At 36.1% G+C, this 27,925-nt stretch overlaps 1 protein-coding gene across 5 annotated transcripts in view; it reads left to right on the top strand.

The window, feature by feature from the left end:
- LOC101742896 (protein NDRG3) overlaps positions 1–27,925 on the top strand; it is a 91,712-nt gene that overhangs the window by 33,347 nt on the left and 30,440 nt on the right. For all 5 annotated transcript variants that reach the window (XM_062668454.1, XM_012693572.4, XM_021350435.3 and 2 more), the window contains one exon: positions 4,099–4,216. In XM_062668454.1, coding sequence (XP_062524438.1) covers positions 4,099–4,216 — 118 coding nt within the window. The remainder of the gene's footprint in view (positions 1–4,098; positions 4,217–27,925) is intronic.

Below are 27,925 nucleotides of genomic sequence, written 5' to 3'. Positions count from 1 at the left end.
TTCGGTTGCTTCGAAGGTTTCGTTAATTAATACATTAGAATAATGGTAGGTAGGTGATATTATAATATAACCACTAAACTACTTTTAAACGGTTTATGGTTCCGTAGTATGAAAACATAAAAAGGTATTCTCTGGCAGCTTTTCATAACAGATGTTTCCTATCATAATTAAACTTTGACTTTCATCCAATTATTTTACCTCAAAAAACCTTATTATTTCTATCGCAGAACATTTGTTACTGACTTTATACCTAAATATTACTACTCTTAACATATAATGCTCACTGAACCTATTGACCTTAATTCAATTCTTTAAACGCTGTGGTGAGTTATCCGATTGAAATAGCTTTATGTTTATGGGAAAACTGGTCACTGCCAATCTTATGGAATACTAGTCGTAATTGCCCGCTTCGCTGGGAATTTAAAATTATAATAACATTATTATTTGGGAGTGCAACACTCACATAAATATTAGTCTATCCATTAATTACTTGTATTTTCTACATGGATACCAAGTTTCAAGTCAATCGGATGCATGGTTCAGTAGTTTTAACGGAAAATCCGTAAAAACCACTGTAGATTTATATATTGGTATAGATTTAAAGAGTCGCAGTACGTGGAGAGCCAATCTCCCTCTGTAACATACAGAGAAAATTTATTATTGTCAATAGCCCGGTATACGATCATTCGTCTAATTCGAAGCAGATGAAATCTCAGAAATTGCATTTGGCTCCAGACACTTCTTTTGATGCTATCGCAATAGTTCGGTTGTCTTTACTCTATTAAAATATCATTAGAATATTTACCTAACAAATATTGGCTAAATTCAAATATAATGTTGTTTTTCTATCAATTGTAAGAATATCATGACCAGTTTGCGTTTTTTATTTTTTTATTGCGCTTGTAGGCAGACGAGCATACGGCCCACCTGATGGTGAGTGGTTACCGTCGCCCATGGACTTCAGCAATGCCAGGGGCAGAGCCAAGCCGCTGCCTACCGCTTAATACTCTCCACAAGCCTCGTTTGAAGAAGGACGTGTCATAGCGCTTATTTATTATTATTATTGTGTATCTGCACATAATATTATACATATAACCTTTCAAAGAATAAAATTTTTAAACTTCTGAAAATTGTCATACTTAAATGGCGGTATAGTATTTGGTACATAAACTTTAAAAATACTAATGAATTCGTTACTTACTGTAAACACAGAACGAAATTTGTTAACCAACGTCAAAGTGTTTTTAATAGATGTACATTAATATTTCAATCTGAAATATAAACATTTAAAGTTAATGTATGTTTTAAGTGCCAGTAATTAAAATATTTAGAGTCGTTACGACGCGTTTGCGTCCGATATGAGTTATAATTTTTTTTTATTTTTGTTGCTTTGATGGTTGGACGAGCTCATAGCTCACCTGGTGTTAAGTGGTTACTGGAGCCCTTAGACATTTACAACGCAAATGCGCCACCCGCCTTGAGATATAAGTTCTTAGGTCTCAGTATAGTTACAACGGCTGCCCCACCCTTCAAGCCGAACGCATTACTGCTTCACGGCAGAAATAGGCGGGGTGGTGGTGGTACCTACCTGTGCGGACTCACATGAGGTCCTACCATCAGTAAAATGGGTTGAGCAACGCGGTAATGCGAATATGGTGCACGAAATATAAAATCTATACCTAACTTTTTTTATGCCGGCCGCATGTTTAAAGAACTTGTTTTAAAACATTGTGTTGTTCTTTTCACTTTGAAATCTCACGGAATAGAGTACGAAAGAGATAACTATAGTTCAGTCTGTAAATACCTAAATAGAAATGTCGAAATCGATGTATGTATCGTGTTTTTTTTTCCCCTGTTTTTTCTGGTAACCTCGAGGGGTTATGCCAGCGTAACCGGGCGAGTAGGTGAGCTCACGGGGCTCTAACTTGGTAACGTTGCTAACACTAGCCCTAGTAAGAGCAGTGCTTCGCGGAATCTACCACCGGATCGGAATCGCGATCTACTGAGAAGATCCGGCGAGAAACTCGATGGGCGGTGTCTGAGGGTTTGTTTTCTTTTCAACACTTCGTAAAACTACTTTTTATCTTCTCACAACAACGCAATTGTTTGAAAAGTAAAAAAAAAGAAAGCAGCCCGTAATCATTTCGTCCATGTTACAGAATGTCCCGTCATGTTTTTTTATGAAATTACATATTTCGTGAACTATTCTCGCAACATCAAGTTATTTTAGACATAATTTTGATCTTCATTAAATTGGCACCTAAATTCTGATCCTGAATCTAATAAAAATTTAAGTCGACAATGTAGAAATTCGTTTTGTTTTCACCATTAATAAGTAGTATAGTCATTCATAGTTTTATGATTAATTGATATTTAATATATCATTTGCGGATCTAATTTTAGACGCGGCTTTTAAGACGACGTAAAGAACACAGTGTTGAAACGGGAAGCAATAAATGTCAGTAAACTATTCAGCTAGTTACAGGCCTAAGGAAAACAGACATGAAACATCCACTTACTGTCGGCCAATTAAGGGGATATTACAGTTCCCTGCCCTTAATTAGGCTAATACAGGACGAAGACGATCTATCGGCTCTCAGTGTTCCTCTTTTAGACTTTTTCTTTCTTCGCTTCGAAGATTGACAGTGACGCGACAGACTAGAATAAAAATAATAATAATAATAATAAAATATGCAAATAATCATGAACTGTAAGATTATTGTGCATTCATTCTTAATGTAAACGAATCCTTAAATGCTAATGATTTAAGACGACGCTAAGTTGCGACAAATTTACCAAAGAACGACTAACATAATTTTTAGTTACTTTACATTGTTAATGCATTTTATTTGAATGACATGTAATACAATCCTTAATACGTTTCTTCATTGCTTTAACCTCGTGCCTCTATAGAAAAAATAAATATTTCTAGGACACGACGAATAAAAAAAAATTAGGATTGTCTAGTTTTACATAATACTTCTGTTATATTTTAGTATACAATGAATATTCCAATACGACTATAACTGATTTTTCCGGAAATCCGTACTGTTAAATTATTTTTGTGCTTGTTTGAAATAAAATGTTTATTTTTGCCGTTTGAAGGTCTGCCTACGTAACGTTTTCCGCATTATGATCGTAACCATAACAGCATATTATGCAGAATAATAGCGAACGTGTCTTGCAATAGTCCATCATGATTTATTTATATTAACCTCGATAATGAGACAATTGTTTATGAGAATTTTAGTCTAGGGTTTGGGTTGACGATTTCACATATGAATTCCGCTAATTTTTTATCATACAAACTAATCTACAAAGGTAAAATTGTATTTTAATGCACACAGAATATTTTAATTTAATATTTTATAAAAGTACTTAACTAGTTTATATTTTTCAAAAAAATATTTTTATATATTTACAATTGACACAAAACAGTATATATTATTACTATGCCATTTCGTGATCGACCATAACCGTATTGTCGAGCAACACCTGACTGATAGATGGTATTTATCCGAAATAATTCATTATTTATGCTCGTCAATCTCCGCAATGGCCAATTTGGATGTGGTTTCATTCGTAAATATTGAGTTAAGCTTCAACTGTTATTCTTTATCATACAAATTTACGTGATTTAACTAATAACTTAAAGGACATAGAAACAGTGTCGCAGGCAAAACTCGATTTAATTACACCAGACGATGATCGAGCTTTGCTCGTTTTTTTTTTATAAGTTGTATTTTTCGAGTGGTTTAACAACACCTTCTGTTGAAATAGCTTTAGTGTTATTGTGTCTTTAAAGCAGTTAGTCGCTCCCAATTATAAAAAAAATAGTATTGTTATTCGCCAATAGATGTCGGGAAGAGTCATAAGGTTGATTATCGATAAAGTCGATTTTTGAAAACACGATTAAAACAACATTTTCTGAAAATAAATTGTAGCTAGATCGATTTATCGCCCCCGAAATCCCCTGTATACTAAATTTTATAAAAATCGTTGGAGCCAAGAATTGCTCGTTTAAAGGTATAAGATAAGATATAAGTAGGACAACGTGTGTTTTATTTGAATTTATTAGAATATCTATTTATTTCACAGACGCGTCATTTCAACCGTTCTTCGGATACGTCGATATGAGGGCTCTGCTCGAAAACTTTTGCGTGTACCATGTCAACGCTCCAGGCCAAGAGGAAGGCGCCCCGAGCTTGCCGGAAGAGTGAGTAGTTAGATTTTTTCAAGAATAAGGTTCGTGTTAGGTTTTTTTGTACGGCATCATTTTTAATGTATTTCTCAAGTTTAACATAAATTTATTCGTGTAATATAACTATGTATTTTGTTTTAAAATTTTAATTTAAAATTTACAATAAAATATTAACAAAAAAATATCCTATCATATTTAGTTAGAGACGGCAAACATAGCCCCGATCAAGATGACTTCGCTGGTTTCCAATCCGATGTCAATAGTGATTTTTCGGCAAATTTCATTTGACCTTACCACGCCTTCAGTGAAGATAGGCTTGTGTTTGTTGTACTATGCAGGCGTTTTCAGGCAAACAATTGCGTAATCAATTTAGAATTCGATCCTCAGGAACTACAACATCACGATGTTAATTTGTGAAAATCTACAATGAAAATAAAAGGTTTGTCCTCTATCAGGACGGTAGCAACGCACGTTTTTCACATCAATATTGATCGAGAAATAAAATAAAAATTGGCTTATGGTATTTGGAAATACGCTTCAACATCAATTTGATAATCCTAACGATAAAATACTAATTCACTGTTCGTGAGTTTTGTCAATTGTAGAAATTTGTTTGTTAGTTGTTTTTTTTTCTACATTAAAATATTGAATATTTCAAAGTAAGCACATCGATGTTTCACATTATACATTTGCTGTTAGTATAAAATATGAACCCTAAATTCCAATCAAAAGCTAGTGCAGTAAAATGACAACCATTCCCGTTTAGTTTCAGTCAAAACCACTCGGGATTCAGACAGGCCAGTCATAACGCAGGCGGTTTTGGTTTAATCCGTTGGACTAGCGTGTACGTGAGTGACAGGCGCATGACAGTACATATGTCTGTCTTGTTTGCAATTGTGTAGTCGGAAACGCAACGACAAACCCAAGGGGATGCGATGTGAGGCGTAATCAAATAGGTTATTTTAGGATAGTAATCAAGTGATGATCACTAGCCTTGTTGATTTTCAAATTATATGTATCGCTTTTCAGTTCTAAACTTAAACTGACATTGACTGAACATGGAACTTCTTCTTTCTCCTTCTTCTCCACCTTATCCCACTAAGTGGAGTCGGCACAGCTAATTTTTCTCTTCCATTCTCTTCTCTATCAGCCGTCATCTCAACATTCACTCCTCTCTCTCTCTCTCTCTCCCTCATATCTCCCTTTGTCATTCATACACTCCATCCATGTCTGCTTCGGTCGACCTCTTCTCCCTCTAACTTGCACTACCATTTCCATACATCTAGTCACATGCATCTTCTCTCTACGCATCATATGTTCATACCACTTGACTGAACATGGAAAGTTATTTAAAATTAAAACTACCAAAGTTTGTGTTACCAAACTTTGTGCGATATTGTTAAAATAAGATAGTTTACAGCTTATGTGATCTCACGTTATTACTTTTTCCCCAGAAACATGAGGGTGGGTATTTGAGCGTACAGCAATCAATTCATTCGGCATAAGCAAACTTGAAAAACCTAAAAGGGAATCCGCGATCTACCGCCTGATCAACCTACTCTCAACGTTGAGAAAATTATGCGAAAGGCTCTTACGTAAAACCCTCGTGGGTTTTTCACCTCAAAAGGCATACTGATCAACGAACACTTCGGGTTCCGCGTGAAACTCTCCTGTATTCAGCAAGTGCACCGCCTAACGAAGCACATCTTATCGCATTCCTACACATTCCTACTCGGTCGACTCTACCCGATGATCTACAGCGATGTAAATTATCCCTTCGTAACAAGGAGGCACTCTATAAAACTTGTATACGTTCCGTCATAATCTATGCAAGTCTAGTGTTCGCTCAAGCGGCCCGCATGCACATAAACTCTGTCTAAGTCATCCGAAATCGTTTTAATAAGATAGCCTTCGAAGCCCCGTGGTATGTGAAGAATTTAGATCTTCACGACGATTTAAATTTTAAACTGATACGTAATTATCTTATGGTAGCGTCAGAACGCTACTTCGAGAAGGAGGTGCGACACGATAATCCGCTTATTGTGGCCGCCGCTAATTACATATCCGACCCAGGCCAGGGGCAACGCAAAGCCGTCGTTGCCCAAAACCATGACCAAAACTGACACAGAACACTGAATTTCTCGCCGGATCTCAGGGGATAGCGATATCGATCCTGTGGTAGATTCTGCGAAGCAGTGCTCTTTCTGGAGCTAGTGTTAACATATTCTCTAAGGTTGAGCCCGTCAGTTCACCTATCTATCCGCGCCTTGTTAGAATAGCCACTTAGGCAACCAGCGAATTGGGAAAAAAAGGTTATATACCCTCCTTTGCTGTCGGGTATAAATCGTATCTGATTACGTAACCGTTGTGGTGGGTGGCGCATTTACGTCGTAGATGTCTATAGGCTCCAGTAACCACTTAACACCAGGTGGGCTGTGAGCTCGTCCACCTTTCAAAGCAATAAAAAAATCATAAGAAATTGTAGCAAAACATTGATAGTTGCGGCTATGCCATGTAATCTCAGTATAAGCCTATGCATAACAAAATTTAATCACATTGCTAAAGTAATTTCCAAAATGTTAGACTTTTAATTCAAATATTCATATTGAACAAGAAGAACACGAAATCCTGTTTTTACTTTATTAGCTCCAAGCGTACGTTATACCTCTAACTGGATCAAACTTGAGCAATATTTTCTTAGCTGATTTTCCCTGGCACAGGCATAATACAGAGGTCAAAGTTGAACTCATAGCGTAATGAGATGCGTAAAAAGTCTTGAATAAGTGAACGGAATTGTTTCGACGGTTTCGGATTCCGCGCCGGGCTAATTTTGTCGAAAGTCTCAGCTGTCGTTTTTCGTTTGTTAATAAATAACAAATTGTTCTGGAAAGTTTGGACACCCGAGGGACAAAAAAAAATTAAGAACTTTTTATGTAACGTGTGTGACGGTTCGCAACCCGATGAGAATGTTTGACATTGCAAATAATATGACAATAATACAGTCAAAACTTTTAAGGATTATACTCGCGTTTTTTTATCATGATTGCATTATTTACGACGTTTCAAATGCTTTACAGTTTTCGTGGTGACGGACGATTAGTAAGCCCACTGAGTTTCTCGCCGGATCTTCTCAGTGGGTCGCGTTTCCGATCCGATGGTAGATTCTGCGAAGCGCTGCTCTTGCTAGGGTCAGTGTTAGCAACACTCTGGTTTGAGCCCCGTGAGCTCACCTACACACGTTAGAGTGAAGCTAAAATAGCCTCTCAAAGCTATCAGCATACGTAAGAAAAGAAGGGTACTTATGACAGTTAGTCGTCTAATCGTAGGAAACCGAAGAAAATACTATTGTAATAATAGGTCTCAAGTCATCTTCCGTTATACAAGTTTCATTTGCTTGTCATTAAAACAAATTTAGACAGTCTATTTATTATATACAAACAAAACTATAAGAATATAAAAAATATATAAAAAAATAGAAGAATAAGATTTTTAACATTTTTTTAAAGTTATGCTAATTATAAATCAAGCTAGGATTGGTTAAGGCTCCAAGGTAAGAAACCTACTTATGATACACGCCGTGTTAATAATGAGGCTTATATGACAATTACTGACCATTATTCCATATTAACATATTTTTTTTATTTGAATTAAAATTGTAGCAATACTTAAGTAAAAAGTTTTTCTACTCTATCTTTCAACTGTATTTCTAAGTTACATGACAGTTATATGTGTGCAGTTAAATGTGTTTAAAAAAAATATTTAAACAAAAACAAACAGATATTTTTTATTTCTTTAGTGTGATGGTTTAAAATCTATTCCTTGGGTTGTAATAACGTAAGTTATTCTTGTGTTTAATCTAAACCATCTTATATTATTAAAATACAAATAATAAAAACATAATATATCATACAACATACAGGTTATCTGAAACCTTTGGGTTTACGGAGAGACTTTATTTGTTCCGATTTATCCATAGGGTAGTGATTTGAATAATAATAATAATTATTATTACTACCCACTATCAGAGTAAATTTTACTCCTATAACCACTTCGTTCATCCATTGTTCGGTTTCATAGATTATTTTTGTCACTTACCTCAATAGATTTTCCAATACGGTACATCTCCAATTGTGTGACGTATTCTTTTTCAAACAAAGGTTGAAGAGATTCCTCGTTGCAGGCGGTTTGTCTATAGACCTGACATTGCGAATGACCATGAGCATCGGTGACCACTCACTATCAGAAATACTTTAGCCCTCGAACACAACAAAACTGTAGATAGTTTTACGAAAATTTAATTTGGTTCGTCCTAGTCAGTTAAAATCTAAATTACTTTGCACTCTAGAGTGACGCTTAGATTTTCAAGCACGTTTTGAGTAAAGATTAGCTTTGCGAACGAGAACTCATTACTTGCTGCATTTCCGAGAGATCTTCAACACCGGACGTTTGGATTTAAAAGCTTTTCACTCAGGGAAATTGTTTGCCTTGGAAAAATATTTTAGTTTCTCGTATAATTAAATTGAATTTCTCTTCTTTTGTCGACACTAATGATTATATAAAATACACTGTTTATAACAGCAACTGCTCTAATTATTATACGGAAGGCTCCGTGCTCAATGATTCTGGACGGGACGATTGTACCCATTTGTACCATATTATTACACCCATCTTCTTTACAAATAACACAATATTTGTATTTTATACTGTTTGGTTGTTTATGTTTTAGTGAAAACAATCTATCAAATTAGATGATTTGAAGATGTATTCACAAATAATGCCTTTAGTCAGTATGCTGAAATTTACAACAAAATCTTGAAATATGACTAGATCATTGCTAATTCCGTCTCCTTCGAGGCGGCGTGTGTTTTGGCGGGGACGCCGCCATGGGAACTGGAGGCGGAGTCGCTCGCTGCCGACTATCGGTGGCGCAGCGAGCTTCGTGCTCGGGGCGTGGCGCGTCTCCCCGAAAGTGAGCTGCGGGCGCGGAAGGCCCATTCTCGGCGGTCCCTGCTCGAGTCGTGGTCGAGGCGATTGGCCAACCCCACGTGGGGGCTACGGACCGTCGAGGCGGTTTACCCGGTCTTTGATGACTGGGTGAATCGTGGCGAAGGACGTCTCACCTTTCGTCTGGTGCAGGTGCTGACCGGGCACGGATGCTTCGGGAAGTACCTGCGCCGGATAGGGGCTGAGCCGACGACGAGGTGTCACCATTGTGGACACGACCTGGACACGGCGGAGCATACGCTCGCTGTCTGCCCCGCGTGGGAGATGCAGCGCCGTGTCCTGGTCGCAAAGATAGGACCTGACTTGTCGTTGCCTGGCGTCGTGGCGTCGATGCTTGGCAGCGATGAGTCATGGAAGGCTATGCTCGACTTCTGCGAGTACACCATCTCGCAGAAGGAGGCGGCGGGGCGAGTGAGGGAAAGCTCTCCTCACTACGCAGAAACCCGCCGCCGCCGAGCAGGGGGTCGGGACCGGGGTCGTATCCGTGACCTGGCCCCCTAAGAGCTAGGGGTCCCACCCGTTTTGTGCGGGGAGAGACCCAGACGTGGGGTGGCGTGCTTGGCACGCTCACCCGCAATAGGAAGCCGGGTGATGGTAGACCGCGTTCCCCCGACCGCTCTGGGGGAAGGTGTAACGCGGCGCCATCAAAGCGGGCTCTCGGCCCGCTGAACGAGGGAACCGGTGGTCGTGTCGCTGGCGGCCACCGGTCCGGCGTCCGTGGGACGGTGGGATGGATGTAATGTGCTCTGCGTCAACCCTGTCCCGCCGTTTCAATAGCCCCAACTGGGCTCCGGCCCGGTCCGAGGTAGGGCGCCGGTTGTGAGCGGCAGGAGTTTTTAGTGGGTTCAACTCCCACATACCCCACCTGCCGCGCGGGTGGGGATCCGGCGATTTTCTCCTGTGGAAAAAAAAAAAAAGATCATTGCTAATTGCATAGCTAATTGATGTTAGTTGACTATAACTAGGTTGGCCTAATATGTATCGCTGCAAACCATAATCCAACAAATAACTTTTGTTGAAACTACTATCTACAGAGATGATTTTTAGGGGTTTAATATATAGACATAGTGATCTGATTATTTGATGGATTTATAGAACTTGGAATGAATATCCGCTGGAATTATACTTCGGTCTTAAATACCTCCTACTTCTCAAAACTCCACGATGTTATAAAAAAATATACAACAAAGTCACTATGGTGTCCCATATTAATATTATTATGTTATGTTATTGGAAATTTAGTAATTTTTTTTTATTTTCTTTTTCTAGTAAATCAATAATGGGTTATATTTCGTTCTTGATTAGTTGAGAGTTAAATTAGTAACGTTAGTTTAAAATATTATGAAGAAGATTATTGAATATAAATTTTATTTTTTTGATAATATTTCATTTCAACTTGTGTTGTTTGTGTATTCGTAAAGGTAATTTTCTTAAAGTTAGACTTAATCAACATCATGATACAAGATACCGTTTTTCTCCGGAGTACATAAGTGCATTATTACTACTAGATGATGACCGAGCTTCGTTCGGTTTTTTTTTTGATAACGCCATCTTGTTGTGTCTTTAAAGCGGTTAGTTGCCCTCAATTAAGAAAAATAGTATTATTATTCGCCAATAGATGTCGGGAAGAGTTGATTATTGAAAACACGAATAAAACAACATTTTCTGAACACAAATCGTATATCGATTTATCGTCCCCGAATTCCCCTGTATACTAAATTTTATGAAAATCGTTGGAGCCGTTTCCGAGATTCAGATTATATACATATATATGTATTAATATACAAGAATTTCTCGTTTAAAGGTATATGATTTGCGCACATCTGTTTGTTTTATTTTGATATTCTTTGCCATCCACGTGCAATTTGATCAGACACAAAATACTTTTGTGCTATAAAACTTGCGATCCCTTTCATATTGTTGTCATTGGTAGATTTTTTTATTTTTATTGCCTAGATATGTGGACGAGCTCACAGCCCACCTGGTGTTAAGTGGTTACTGGAACCCATAGACATCTACAACGTAAATGCGCCACACACCTCGAGATATAAGTTCTAAGGTCTCAGTATAGTTACAACGGCTGCCCCGCCATTACTGCTTCACGGCAGAAATAAGCGGGGCGGTGGTACCTACCCGTGCGGACTCACAAGAGGTCCTACCACCAGTAATTACGCAAATTATAATTTTGCGGGTTTGATTTTTATTACACGATGTTATTCCTTCACCGCGGAAGTCAATCGTGAACAATTGTTAAATACGTATTTCATTAGAAAAATTGGTACCCGCCTGCGAGATTCGAACACCGTTGCATCGCTAGATACGAATGCACCGGACGTCTTATCCTTTAAGCCACGACGACTTCATAGACGTTTCGGAATCGGAAATCGCATACGATATGTTTATTGATCTGACGCCTCCACCGTCGAGATTACATTAAATTTAATGATTGAAAGTTACAATTAAAAACAATACAGTTTGTTACAGTTCAACGTTCGTTAGAACGAAGCGAACATGAATTGAAATTCATTTTCATATTCTATTGTACGTTACGCAAACAATCCAATTTCAAACAATTGAAAATTAATTACTTAAGAAACGAATAGAATCATAACAGTAACAGCAGAATAAATAAATGATATACTACATAGTTTCAGATCTACCTTTTACATGTTCTAGTGATAAGTTGCAAGTTTACTCCGCAAACATATCGAGTCTCGTATTGAACGGGACCAATCCAATAATGCAAAGTGAAGAAGTGTACATAGCTTACGTTTGTCTGATGCGAATGTGATGTTATTAACAAGGAATCTAAAAGTAAATATAACTAGTCAGGTCATAAGTATTGTCACACAGTAAAAACTTTTCTTTTAGAATTCTGGCCACAAAAAAGTTTATTGAATTCGAATTTCGAATTGTTCATGAAAATAAAAATGTATACTTTTAGAATTTTACTCATTTTTAAATATGGAGTGGACGCTTAAAGAAGACCGTGTTGCAGTTATTGCGTTGCATCGTTGCGGTTACGCGCCATTTCAAATTTTTAACATACTGAAAAATTTGAATATAACCAAAAGATTCGTTTATCGTACCATCAAACGATACAATGAAGACTCTAGTGTAGATGACAGGTCAAGAAGTAGTCGCCCTCGGTCTGTTAGGACTCCAGCAGTGATAAAAGCTGTGAAGGCGCGAATTCAAAGAAATCCCAAACGTAAGCAGAAACTGTTGGCCCTTCAGATGGGGTTAAGCAGAACCACGGTTAAAAGGGTGTTAAATGAAGACTTAGGGCTTCGGGCATATCGAAGAAAAACAGGACATCGTTTGAATGCTCGTCTAATGGACCTGAGACTGAAGAGATGCTGCGCTTTGTTGAAGCGGTACGCGGGATAAAAATATCGGGAAATTCTTTTTTCGGATGAAAAAATTTTTACCGTAGAAGAGAGCTACAACAAACAAAATGATAAGGTGTACGCACACAGTAGTGAAGAAGCGAGCAACCGTATTCCGCGAGTCCAACGAGGTCATTTTCCATCCTCGCTCATGGTATGGTTGGGAGTTTCTTATTGGGGCTTAACAGAGGTATATTTTTGTGAGAAAGGTGTAAAAACGAATGCAGTTGTGTATCAAAATACAGTCCTGACGAACCTTGTGGAACCTGTTTCTCATACCAAGTTCAATAACAGGCACTGGGTATTCCAACAAGATTCGGCGCCAGCTCATAGAGCGAAGAGCACACAAGACTGGCTGGCGGCGCGTGAAATCGACTTCATCCGGCACGAAGACTGGCCCTCCTCCAGTCCAGATTTGAATCCGTTAGATTACAAGATATGGCAACACTTGGAGGAAAAGGCGTGCTCAAAGCCTCATCCCAATTTGGAGTCACTCAAGACATCCTTGATTAAGGCAGCCGCCGATATTGACATGGACCTCGTTCGTGCTGCGATAGACGACTGGCCGCGCAGATTGAAGGCCTGTATTCAAAATCACGGAGGTCATTTTGAATAAACTTTAGTGTCATAAGAATCTATGTTTTGTTAAGTTCATTTTGGTATATGAATGGTTACATAATGAATAAACTTGTTTCAATTATTTTACATTAAACATGTGACAGAATTTATGACCTGACTAGGTATATCTTCTTTTTTTTTTATTGCCTTTGTAGGCAGACGAGCGTACGGCCCACCTGATGGTAAGTGGTTACCGTCGCCCATGGACTTCAGCAATGCCAGGAGCAGAGCCAAGCCGCTGCCTACTGCTTAATACTCTTCACAAGCCTCGTTTGAAGAAGGACATGTCATAGCGCTCGGGAAACACCGTGGAGGGGAGCTCATTCCATAGCCGGATGGTACGTGGCAAAAAAGACCTCTGGAAACGCACTGTGGATGACCGCAGTGGCTCCAGGTAGTATGGATGAACTCTACTCCGGTGGCGGGTGGTGCCAATATGAATATATATCTGGATATATTCATATTGGCACGTTAACTGCCCACACTAACAATGTTTGTGTATGTTTAATCTACATAATATTAAAATTACGTGTTCTGGTCGACTGATTCATTAACGGTTAGGGCGAAACGCTTGACCTATAAAGCTGAAATTTTATCGAATATCAAACATAACGTCCAATTAAGAGATTTAAGAATGGAATTCGTTGGAAATTGTAAAAATATCTTTTTTGAAATAGCTTCAAAGCTTTTTGTTTCCACGTATTTTTTTACGTATGTTGTTATAACTTAAATAGTGGTGTTCATATCGAAATTTAGTGAAGTGGAAATAATTCTTAAATCACGTTATAAATACTATTATGAGAGCGAGGTAATATCTTGTCTGTAGCGTATTGGAGCACATTTAATAAAATTATATGAAAAAAACTTCAGATTCGGATTATATGTTTGTAATCAAATTGTCTTCCACATTGCGGGATTTTACCGGGAATATAGCGGTCAACCGCTGCTATTAATTTTTTTTGCTCACCCGAAAACTAGGATAATTTATCATCAATATAGATTTTAAATATCAATCAAATTGAATAGAATTATTTCAATGTATACGGGAGATAATACATTGTTACTTTAAAAAATAAGGTTATTAAAAAAATACGACAAAAAGTGTAATATAATACATATAACATTTTAAAATATTCATTTAAAAATATTAATTGAAAGGTAAATATTTTTAATGGAGCAAAATAAAAAATATCATCTACGAATAATGTAAACCTTCTATATAAACAGCAATGTCAGCAATGATTCCGGACTTAGACCAACAGAATCAGTTTTACTTATTCTTTTGCGCCGTTCTTTCACGTAAATTATCAAATTTAATTAGATACCGGTGTAAGTACCTTCTATGTCAATATATTACATTATACTATATTACGAAATTAGTATGTACTAAGACTGTTTTAATAAAAGGAAGATACAAATATGCACTCTACTTAGAATAAATTTGCAGTTCGCTATTACCTTCAAGACCACTAATCGTGTTGTTAAAATAAATAAAAAAATGTGTGCGTGTACTAGTGTACACACGTAAGAAGTGAAACTTGTTTATGGCCTTATTTTTCGAAAAATGATCTACATGCAACTTTCTAGAAATTGGTTAAATAAAGTTAAATTAGATAAAGTTTAAACAAAAGGATTTTATTATCATAGACATGAATACAAAAAAGTTAAATTAGATAAAGTTTAAACAAAAGGATTTTATTATCATAGACATGAATACAAAACAGATGGCGCGTAACGGAAAAAAGTGACGCGTAACCGAAAAATGTGACGGTAAATTTTTTTCCAACGCCGATAAGGAAGTTTCACTTCAAAAAGTAAAATAGAAATCAGCAAGAATTGTGACGGCTTATGTATTATAAATACTTAGACATTTATAGAAAAATCATAAACATTTGTATCAAATAACAAAACGGATTCGTAAAACGATATTTCCGTAACCTTTGAATAATATTATAAAATGTTTATTCTTATTCATTGCACAATAGAATATTATGTCTTCCGTACCACATGGCGGGAAGGGCGGCTTTGTTGGACGTAATTAAGCGATAAATTGTTCTTCATAATATGCACTTCCGCTAGTTCCGTGTTACGATTTAATGTCACGGAGAATGTAATAAAGAGGGTAGAATAATGAAGCGTTCTAGAATAAAGTTTCAAAGTAACTAAAGACGATGCCATAAAACTTACCACTATAAAATACAGTAAGTGACTTACGCGTTTAAATTAAAATTTATTTTACTACGATAATGGTGTTCAGCAATAATGCACACGATGAATACTCAAAAGATTAAATGCTCTTAATTTAAATTAATTTCTTTCTCTCTTTTATATTAATTCTCACTAAATCTAATCTATCAGTTTCTAAAAGGTTTCTCAGATTCTCACATATCTAAAGCAAATTTCAAAATAGTCTTGTCACGTAAATGAAAATTTGATTGCAAACATTGAACGCCTTGGTATTGTAAAACTAATCACTATATTAACTACAAACATCGGGGGTCTGCGAAATATGATAACCGTAAGCTTTGTAGTTGCAAGGTTTGCAAATTCTCTCCTTGTGATCAATCGGGATACTGAAATTTCCTCCTCCAGAAATCATATTAATGGAAAATTGCTGAGTTTCGTATCAAGCGCTTTATTGCTTTGTCTGAAAACATAATATATTGAACATTCAAATCGTTTAAGTATTCGCATCGGTTTTTAGACTTATAGTACCGAAATAACTATAGCTTGTCCGTATATTGTACTCGTTTCAGTCGACGGCTACTTTAATTATGAAAGAGCAATGCGGCAAGTATGTGTATTAAGTCGCCATTTAATGTACGTAATGTTTAGAAAATGCTCGTTCAAAAAATATTTTTTTTTTTATTATTAGAATAATGCTATACTGCATGGCTATACGTTGGTTGTTGAGCGACAGGAGGTTTTAGTCAGTTCGACTCTGATATACCCCGCCCGCCATCCCCAGAGAAGGGCGGAAGTCCGACGATTTCCTCCTGCATGGCTCCCATAACAGAGAAGTTCTAAAAGATAGTGTTTATGCATCGGTCATTTTATTAAATTAAAAAGTTTGTGACATTTTAATTTCTAATGGTAAATGGGAAAATCTAGGAAAAGCAAGATAAACAATTTAAGATTTAATTCAATTTAATTTAATCAAAAACGTTTAGTCGTTTTTCGAGAACTTTGCAATCTTCTGTTAAACAGCAGACCCAAAATAATTGGTTATTGCCTTTATTTAATTTTATTTTAATTGAATTAAAGAAACCTACTTCGTATGCCGTTAGAAGTGTTACGTCACGAGCTTTTCTAGCTTAAACCACCTCTTCACGATACCATCTTCACCTTCTTCTCTTCACCATCAGGTGGGCCGTATGCCCGTCTGCCTACAAAGGCAATAAAAAAAAAATACAAAATAGTATTTCTTAAGACTCTAGTCCAAGTATAACTTTGTTCTCCTTTTCTATCTTCAAAAAATGTACTTAACGTTACCTCGCTTGTAGTCCGACGTATTTAAGTGTATCGTCATGCCGTTTTACACACTCGTTGAAACCGCACACATCGCGAAGCTACCTCAAACACGTCACAGTTAAGGCGTCCGACTTACACGAACAAACAAAAGCTTTTCATTTTAGACGATGACATAAATCACAGCTGAAGGTTTTTTTTTTTCGTTTTACTAGTCTGGTCCTTTTATAATCGGGTATTGATATATTGTAATGTAATCGTTGTGTACCTTAAATCGATAGGTAGGCCGTCTTGTGAGGTACCACCGCCCTGCCTATTTTTGACGTGAAGCAGTCATGCGTTTCGGTTTGGAGGATGGGCCAGCCATTGTACTGTAAAAACTGAGACCTTAGAACTTATGTCTCGAGATACGTAGCGGCATTTACGTCATAGATGTCTATGGGCTCCCGTAACCACTTAACACCAGATGGGACGTAAGCTCGTCCACACACCTAAGCAATAAAAAATAAATAGAAGTACATTGTCAATGTGTTGAAAATTGGTAGTCATTATCAGTTCAGCGAAGGTTTTCTCAAAGTATGTACTATTGAGTTTTAATTGAAGTGTGAGTCTTTTTAAAGAATGGGTGTGTTTCACACACCTAACAATTGATATAGTGAAGCGTGAGGGCTTCACTAGTATGTTGTAAATATGACCTTATAAATGTTATTTAAATATAAGTAACAACTAATTTTGACTAATTAAACTATACAGATTTAGTATTATCTCTACAGGATGATCACTAGAAACGTGTATAGATAAATAGACGAATTGTTCTCAATATAATCTAAAATTCGATTTTAAATAAAGAAAAGTTAAAAGTTGAAGATGAAAAAGGGATTACACTTCGATGCGATTAGTTGAAGATAATTGAGCTCTAGTCTGATCCGGACTTCTTACAAATGATCGTCTTTATTGTATTCTTATCTCTTGACAGTGAAGCGGGGTAGCGGTGACTCCAATAAATTACTTTAGTATTCTTTCGCAAAAAAACAAACTATAATAAAATTGTAGTTTTACTCGGCCTTTTTGTGTTGCGTTGAAGACAGTCTTAATTAAGACAGCTTTAAATTCTGACTTGTAACCTGATCTTTAAGTTCTTACAATTATTTTATGATGTAGTTCTCAAAACATTTTCAGAAGAATGCTCAATGTAAGCTTGTATTTTTCTGTGATGTTTTTCTTAAAACATATTGAGTACAATGTTCAAGGTAAGTTAATTTGGTGTATTTTGGTAACTAGTTCGTTCGATGACTGAGTAATGGAGAGTGCATTTAATCCACTTAAGATTTGTTACAAAATTGTAGTGTTTTTTAGATTTCAATTCCAAATGACCTGTTCTCGAACATTCGATTTGGGAAATTTTCAATCATCCAGTTCAGTCGACTTGTCTTTCTCAACATCAGAGACGTGTCGATAATGCGTATTCTTCTTCTCTATCGTGTCACTCTTGACAGAGTGGTCGTGATCGTCATTTAGTGTTGGAGGGGGCAAACTTAATGTGTCTCACGATGTCCCGCCATCTCTGCTCGAGACCATTCTACTGCAAGCATTGAGGGGACCTCCCACTGTAGTTTTAATTTGGTCAGTCCACCGCATTGGCGACCTCCCGCGCTATCTTGTACTATCTACCCTTCCCTGTAGAACAAGGCGTTCTAAGGACAGGCCGTGTCGGAAGAAATCCACCATTCGAGACTGTACTATAGCAAACAGACGTTGCTTGATGCCGAGTTCTTGAAGTACCGAGATGTTTGTACGAAACTCGATCCACGAATTTCCAAGCATTCATCTCCAGTACCATATCTCCAGAGCGTCTATTTTTTCTATCGTCTATTCACCTATAATGTTATTGTTAGCGGTGAAATATACATAATATATTGTTATTATGACGATGTAATTTAATGGTTAGTTAAATTAGATTGGAGATACTAAATGAATCTATACTACTTATAATATTATAAAGAGGTAAGATTTGTTTGTTTGTTTGTATTGAATAGGCTCCGAAACTACTGAACGGATTTGAAAAATTCTTTCACTGTTTGGAAGCTACACTATTCCTGAGTGATATAGGCTCTAATCTTTTTTGAAAAAAATTAAGAATACTTACTAATAATGTAACCCAAGGTGTAAAAAAAATACCTAAAATATTCTTTACATCGCGTGTCCTGCGAAAACTATTTATGATAGAATAAAATAATGTACTACGACTTTGTAGAACACATTATTTACTATTATAGTTATACCGCAATAAGTGTTCTTTTATTTTAAAAATAAAACAACGTCAATTGTCGTTGAAATTTTTGTTAAAGACCCGAGCGGAGCCGGAGCGGACCGCTAGTAACAAAATAAATGTGCATAGGGTGTGAACTGAAAGAATGAAAAATGGCAACAAACTATGTTCTTGGTCATTATTTTTCGATCTTGATTACGGGCTGTCTTCTTCCGAATATGGAGATCAACTAGACGCTTCATTCAAACAAGATTAAAATTATTTTATAAAATTTGCGTTCCAATAAAATTCTGGTGTGCTATACATTATATTGGATATATTTGTACCCGATCTTGATTAGTATTACATCGACTATTCATACTGAATATTAAGTTGTCTGTAAATCCTGTAATTTCCTTAAGCTATTTGTCTTTTTAAACGTGGATTTATTCGTAGGTGTCACTTTGAATTTGTGAAGTTCAAAAGAAAGAAGTTCAGAAGAACAAAAACAGTAATGCATTTCGGTTTGAAGGGTGGGGCAGCCGTTGTAACTATATTTGAGACCTTACAACTTATATCTCAAGGAGGGTGGCGCATTTACGTTGTGGATGTCTATGGGCTCCAGTAACCACTTAACACCAGGTGGGCTGTGAGCTCGTCCACCCCTCTAAGCAATAAAAAAAAACCAGTTCAAGGAGGTGCCGAAAAACATATTATCTATTTTTTATTGGTGGTAGAACACCTTGTGACTCCGCACGGGTAGCTATCACCACCCTGCGTATTTCTGCCGTGAAGCAGTAATGCGTTTCGGTTCGAAGGGTGGAGCAGCCGTGGTAACTGTACTAAAACCTTAGAACTTATATCTCAAGGTGGGTGGCGGCACGTACGTTTTAGATGTCTATGGGCTCCGTAACAACTTAATATCAGGTGGGCCGTGAGCTCGTCCACCCACCTAAGCAATAAAAAAAGTGAATAAAAGCTCAAAATGTGACTGAACTTATGTATATTGCCCCTTGTTTCTTATTAAACGCTTGTGAGCCCGGACAAGCTTCATTTAGCTATTTCTAGAGCGTAGAGCTGGAACACGAAACGGTCCGTGAGCCTCAACAACCACTTCATGCAACCTCCTTTACGGTTCACCTTTGACGATGTTTTTTCGCTAAGAACTGATCCATATAAGGCCTTAGCTCTAATTGCATCACCGAATCTCTAAGTTTCCTTGTGAGATCATTTTGTAGTACCATACAAATCTTTCCGCATGCTGCTTTATTACTAGTAAAATCAAAAAGAATAACCTTTTTTTCTAATGACTTAAAGCAATAATGTATAGCATTTCATTAAACACAACATTATTTTTAATCTTATTTACAACAACAGATTTCGTATTAATACTGGTTACTCGTTCCTAAAAACAATAACATGAATTCTTCGTTCTCTAGATAACCTTGAGATAGGACGACGAAGTCTTAATAGTAATATTGGCTGCCCTGCCCTTCAAACCGAATTGCATCACGCCTACGCGGCAGACCAGTCATTACACGAATTTAGAAATTTTCCTACTACTCTGTTGGTAACAAGATAAACTATCAAATTAAGAACGTGGCTAGCCGACACGATGTAACAATTTGTGCCAGTTTTGTGAATGTATGTGTATGTTTGAGTTTCTAAAACAAATTAGATAAAGTATTGTTTATTGTGAACCAAACTATCACATAACATTATAGTATGCATTTTATATAATATGTACATTTTTATTAATATATTTTTACGATAATAAGTAACTGACACTAAATGATGTTAGTTAACATGATTTTGCCGAAGCAAATCGATACTATCCGTTTGAATGTTCATCAATCTAACTTAAAAAAAATATTATGGAAATGAAATACCACGACTATGTCAAATCCTTAGATATTAAATTAAAAAAACATGGAGGAAGATAAGGAATATAAAATACGAGTTTTGGTATCGTTCAGAGTCGAAATAAAAACATAGTATTGTGCCTACCATTTTTTAAACAATATTGGATATTTTTTTTTGTTTAGACCAAAAATTTTATCCATGGTTTAAACTCCCAAATTGGCATCATCATATACCGTGGTAGAAATCTCAAAACCGACCACCAAAGGCTTTCGAATGGCGCAATTTGTTGATACCTCTATCCACATATTGGGAATGTATAACTTTTATATTTGTAACCAAGTGTGCTTGTCTTAATGGAATCGATGATTGATTCATGCCGAACCGACATGGTTTAACTGCAAAGGTTTTGTCTCTGAAAACTCCTGTTAACTTATACAAAACATATAATTTGCAGCATAATATAATTTTACAGCAAAATTTTCCTATTGCATAAATATTTCTTGATTACTTTGATATGTCGGGATATTCAATATCATTGCTGCCGTCATTGTTGCGGCCAGCCCTTAAACAAGTTAAATTTACTCGGTATTAAAGCGGTACTCGGTATTAAGGAGACTTTTATAATACCCCGTAGCTTCGAAGCAAACAGGGTCTTTGTTATATGTAATCCGTCTTACTTTTGTAACAGTGGCTTATAAAGTTTTTCTTTATGAATCTTGAAATAGTCCAACCGAATACTGCTAAGAGTTTCGCTTGAGAACATTAAAAGCTTATTTTTTTAGATCACGAACAAATCTGTATTAAAAACTGAATTGCTTAAACCTTCGAATTTTAGATTTTCTGTGACGATCTATCTTCATTTGTCTTTTACGAAGTTTAATATTGCTTCAACCCTTGCTTCCTACTGGAAGTTTGTAATGAACAGTGCGGAACGCAATAACTTTAAACCGGTCGAGAATCTAGGCCATTTACAGTTACTGGCTTGCTGGTGTCTACTCTATTGTCAGGACGGATGCTTTCAACAACAGAGGCCAATTCGCTAACCGGATTCTTAAGTGTAACATAATACGTAAAAACACTCTTCTGTTTTCTTTTGGGTCGCTTATTAATCTTAACAATTTTTTTTTATTGCTTATATGTGTGGACGAGCTCACGGCCCACTTGGTGTTAAGAGGTTACTGGAGCCCATAGACATCTACAACAAATGCGCCGCCCACCTTGAGATATAAGTTCTAAGGTCTCAACTATACATACAAAGGCTGTCCCACCCTTCAAACCGAAACGCATTACTGTTTCACGGCTCAAATAGGCGGGCGGTGGTACCTAACCGCGCGGACTCACAAGTGGTCCTACCACCAATTTACCTACTGGACGCTTCAACGTATCATCGTCATTTACCGAAATAAAATAAAAGTTAAGCTTTTCCTAAAAATATATATACATATATATATATATATATATATATATATATATATATATATATATATATATATATATATATATATATATATATATATATATGATATGATGATATATGCATAAGGCTCAGTTATTACAATGATTTTACCGTTGAAGTCTAAGCGTACCTATATGCTATCACCAAATAATGTTTTATTTATTTATATTCATTGTACCCACTTCAACTAGTATGTTTTGGTAATCTTGATGAACGTATTTAAGGGAGTCATATTATCTCTAAATGATGGGGACAAGATACAGGGACTAATTCTAATAGAATGGGGAACTTCGATTAGCAAAGAATAACACTATTAGAGCAAAAAAAGAACTCACAATGCAATAATATTATGCATATTTAACAAATAGTCCATGCTTAGAAATTGTTTCAAATAATGTTTTTTATACAGTTCATTTTATTGAAAAAGTAAATTAATCGTCAATTTCAATTTGTAATCAATACGGTGTTACACGCTAGTAATGTTACTTTTTGAATAAACATCAGATTTGTTATACGTACATTACATGAATATTTCATATGCACGTGATAGTAATTTATCGTTGTCAGCTAGCCAGTCAATTTGATGTTCACGAATAAGACTTATTTAGTATACAAACTGAATAGGATATCCATATCTGATTTCTTTGTAAAAATTATTTCTGAATTTATTTTATGTATTAGCGACATCTTTTCTGATGAAAAATGTCTATTGATGTGACTTCAATTGTTTCGAGATTTTTATTGACAGATACGAGTATTACGATCATCCTTTTACTGCCAAAATATTATTTATCTTTTTTGTCAAATATCTTGTTCAGAGTATTTCGCTATTTAAATAGTACTAGAGGTCCCGCAGTAGTCGAAATTCGACTATAATTAATTGGAATTGTAAGTTTGTACACTATTATGATTGTATTTTATACTTCTATAATCACAAATTTCACCAAAACTACACTATAAAAAATATTAACAAAGACAAACAATATTTAATCTATTCTCAATTTTACAACAGACGTCAAGAACAAAAGTTTGACAATAAATAGTATGCATGCGTGTGTGCGTCAAATACATGGTATGTAGTATGTGTAATGTTTTCTTTATTGATTTAATGTATCTTTTATGCATTATTTAAAAAAAATATTAGAAAATTTCATACTCCTCCGTCCGCGCAATTTTCGTAAAAAGGGATACAAAGTTTTTGCTTCACCTATTAATATATAGATTATGTTGAAATGATGTCATGGACAAATTTTAAATAATTTAAAAGACTATCTTTTATCTACCTATGTGACCCGTATGGTAAAACCTCTCAGACCGAAAGCATTTTGATAAATACTGATTTTTATTAATTTAATACTAAAATGCGTTTTACAGTAAATTGTAACCTACATAGATTGCTGGATACAATATTCCATGGGGCAGTTGTTGTTGTAGTCTTAGAGTATCCCGTTGGTACATAGGGTCCTCACAAGCTGTCTCCATTTGACCCTGTCTTGCGCTTGCTCCTTGACATTACTCCAGGTCACGTTGGCAGTCCTCATCTCACTCTCCATGGTGCGTCGCCAAGTATGTACCGGGTGATCAGGTCTTCTCCTGCCAAGCTGTTGCCACTCAAACGCGATTGATGCTCCGTTGACTTATGTTCATGGGGCAGTAGTACGTAATAATAATTTTACATAAAGCACATTGGTACCTGTATTTAAATCAGTGTGCCTAATAAATTATGCTCAATTCTTTGCGGTTATTCAATGTTGGGATGTATATATTTTCTCAAATTTTATGGTGTTATTAGAGCAAGAGATGGATAAAGTAAAAAATATTTTTTTTAGTTAGCTGAATTAAAGCTCCTTCCAAAATAACTTATAAAAACACTTTGAAAAAGTTAGAATAGTTAAAAAAATATTACCTTTTAATTATATAGTGTTATTTTAAAACTTTTGAAACCGACCATCTAACAACTTTCCCAAGAACAACAGGCTATCTGAATGTTAATTAATGCTCGATAAGTTTGTTTTAAACATAACCGTTAACTTAACTAATCACGTACCTAGTTGGGAACTCGAGAAACAAAGAGTACCTGGTTTATACAATGTTAAAACTTTTTAAGTTCACTTGCACTAGCTGTCTGAGAACTTGCGGGATCGGCGCTTAAGGTGGCTTCAGCATACATATTACTACATTTTAGATCACGTAACGCGCCTTAGTTTGTGTTTGCTTGAATCCGAGTGAACTCAATTGATGAACGCGTTAGCACTTAAAGGGGATTAGCCCATCGGTTAAGCAACGAATGCACACGGTTACAGTTGTTGATGATACGTTTTTTTTAGTTTTTAACTGTCTAAATATGCGAGTGTCCTCACACCCCACTCGAAGTTAAACTTTAACTTTTTGGTCCTTGTAGGCAGGTATACGACCCAATATAACATAACGTAAATAATACAGTTTTTGTTAACACTGCAGTAGATTTCGTAATGAGTTTGTGTTTTGTTTGTTTTTATATAATATTTCTCATGTATCAATGAAGTGTGCGTTTCTTACAGCTATTAATCGTGTTCGTTACGCCGAAAAATCGAATGATTAAAAATTTAAAGAATGCAAAGAAATTTAATTAGTAATTGTATAGTCCACTGAGTTTCTCGCCGGATCTTCTCAGTGTGTCGCGAATCCGATCCGGTGGTAGATTCTGCGAAGCACGGCTCTTGTTAGGGTTAGTGTTAGCAAATTTTCTCAGGCCGTGAGCTCACCTACCCGTCCCGACGTAGTTGGAATTTTCTCTACCAGGCTCTAATAGGCTACCAGCGAATAGGTAGGGGGAAAAATATAAATTATACCGTATCTTTGTTAGAGAAGATAACGTTGTAGTCCGTAGTAATTTTCTTGTAACATTAGCTTTCCTCAGCATTATTTTCTCTGTGACATCGTTCCGTGCAACGAGATCCGCTCGCTTTGAAGGACATTTTCCTGTTGTTTATAAAAATGATATCTTTGTAAATTTAGAAATACTAGAGGTCCCGCAGTAGTCGAAATTCGACTATAATTAATTGGAATTGTAATTTTGTACACTATTATGATTGTATTTTATACTTCTATAATAACAAATTTCACCAAGACTACACTATAAAAAAATATTAATAAAGACAATTTGACCACAGACGTCAAGAACAAAAATTTGACAATAAATAAATAGTATCATGCGTGTGTGCGTCAAATACATGGTAGTGTGTGTAATGTTTTCTTTAATTGATTTAATTTATCTTTTAAGCATTGTTTTTAAAAAATATTAGCATTGCGCACTCCTTCTCTATATTCTCTATAAGTGTGGAAAATTTCATACTCCTCAGTCCGCGCAATTTTCGTAAAAAGGGATACAAAGTTTTGCTTCACGTATTAATATATAGATTATTACGCCTGTCTAAACTGTCAACTATATTAACAAGTCGCGAAATCGAAAGTAGGCTTATAAATAAGATTTCTATTTATTTGTTTTAATTCGCTTTCGGCCTATAACATACCACTGTTAAATATTTACTACAATTCTTATAAACTTTTCGATTCATACAGAATGGAGAATATTTTGAATTATATTCCAATTTTTTTTTTAAATATTACATAGACCTCAAACTGCAGGCGAGTGTTCCGTTTATTTTTTGACCGTGACTGACTTTCAGTGTGTTTAAGAGAACGCAAATAAAACAATAGTATTTTAGAATGTACAGCAGCTCCGAGAGCAAACTAAAAAATAGTTTTCGTAGGCGTTTTTGGTTCAACATAAAGTAAAACAGTTTTGACCTGACTCGGGGAAATAGTTTCGAACCCAACAATGGAAGCACTTGTCCAACTTGTTCTGTGACGTAAGTTTTTGTTACATTCAGCTAGTTAACCGTTTATCCGGTGTCCTTGCGAGCGAGCGAGTCGGGGCGTGCGGGTTGTATTGATTTTTTTGAACGGCACGCGCCTCCTGCCACGTCCAAGTAATACCATTTGAATAATGCCACCTTACCTAAGGTATAAGTGTTACCTAACTTTAACGCACGATTTTACTAATTTAATAATATTACTAATCTATATGCCTTGGACTGGTGTAGCGAAAATAAATTATTTGGATAGAAATTTTACTGTTGTAATGAATTCTAATAGAATTGCAAATGTTAACCTTTGCTGTTTTTTGTTTGTTTTAATTGTTGTAAATGTTTGAAGTATACAACTGTGTATCGAATAAAATTCACTCGTGCGCCGCAGTCTGAAACAGAATAGGTGGGTTGACTGACAATTGTGGAAACAACAATAATTTTAAAATTTCCAAAATTATAGCAATCATGGAAAAACGACAGGTTTTAAAACAAAACAAAAAACTTTTTCTGCTTCTAAAAAATAGTTGTGTATTATGCCTAATTATGGGCAGACCAACTTATGACCCAGTTATTGCCGGCGTCCATAGCGATGTTGATTATTAGCCTGCACACCTTTTTATGAATGAGGGATTACTGGTGGCATGGAGGACTCTCTATTTCCACCAGGACAGGTGGGCGAGCAAAGGCTCAGCCAGGAGGGGACCTTGAAGTATGAGCTCGACGTAGTCTCAATTTCATTGAAGTAACTGCTAGTAGCTTCAAATCATAATTAATCAATGTTATTTTTTAATAGTAATGTTGATCAAGCAACATCAGCGCACAAAACTGGAGATGATAGATCGGAACAGCTTACTTCACTTTTACTTTTTTTTAATAACATTGACGACTTCATATACATACATTACCTTAGTCAGGTCATAAATATCATTACCAAACAAAAAAAAAACACGAACATTTATATTTGGATTGTGTTATTCTCATTCATTGTGTTTTCTAATTATCGTACCAATTTTTGTTATGGAAACGTAAGTGTTAAAGAAAACTGGGTTACCGTGATAGCATGTATACACAAAGAAAGTATTTTTAATTTTTTATTGCTTAGATGGGTGGACGAGCTCACAGCCCACCTGATGTGAAGCGATTACTGGAGCCCATAGACATCTACGATGTAAATGCGCCACCCTCCTTGAGATATAAGTTCTAAGGTCTCAAGTATAGTAACAACGGCTGCCCCACCCTTCAAACCGAAATGCATTATTGCTTCACGGCAGAAATAGGCAGGGTGGTGGTACCTACCCGCGCGGACTCACAAGAGGTCCTGCCATCAGTGAAGTATGGAGCCAGTTGCAATTTTTAAAGTTATCAACTTGTTATTAATCAAATATTTGTGTAGTGGGCTATTGAGAGGTATAACGAAACTAACCCTGTTTGTGACTGAAAAAGATCTGACCGATCCGATATCGATTGCATGCGTACTAAAAAGACTATCAAAGCAAGAGTTTGCAGTAGTCCGTCGGAAAGCTAAAATGTTTTATGAATGTAGCACCTACAACCGTGTCGCGTATTTTATGACTTAGGTCTTGCAGCTTGCAAGAGGTGTACTGGTCATTAAATTATACGACAATTTTAAAGCGGATTCGGTGGTCATACATCATCCGGAAAGAATCAAAACTTTTCTGACACGGCACGCATATAATTTCATACAGTATTTTTTTATTTAATAGAAGGAAAAAGAAATCGATATGTATGAACAATCTTTTTTAAAAATTACCATAAATTCGGAATAAATGGAATACAAAATAAATTTAAATTAAAAATAGTGTAAGA

The sequence above is a fragment of the Bombyx mori genome, chromosome 1 (assembly GCF_030269925.1).
Source record: "Bombyx mori chromosome 1, ASM3026992v2".
Taxonomy (NCBI): domain Eukaryota; kingdom Metazoa; phylum Arthropoda; class Insecta; order Lepidoptera; family Bombycidae; genus Bombyx; species Bombyx mori.
The sequence above is the reverse complement of the archived record's forward strand: the minus strand, read 5'-3'. Positions and strand labels throughout refer to the sequence as shown.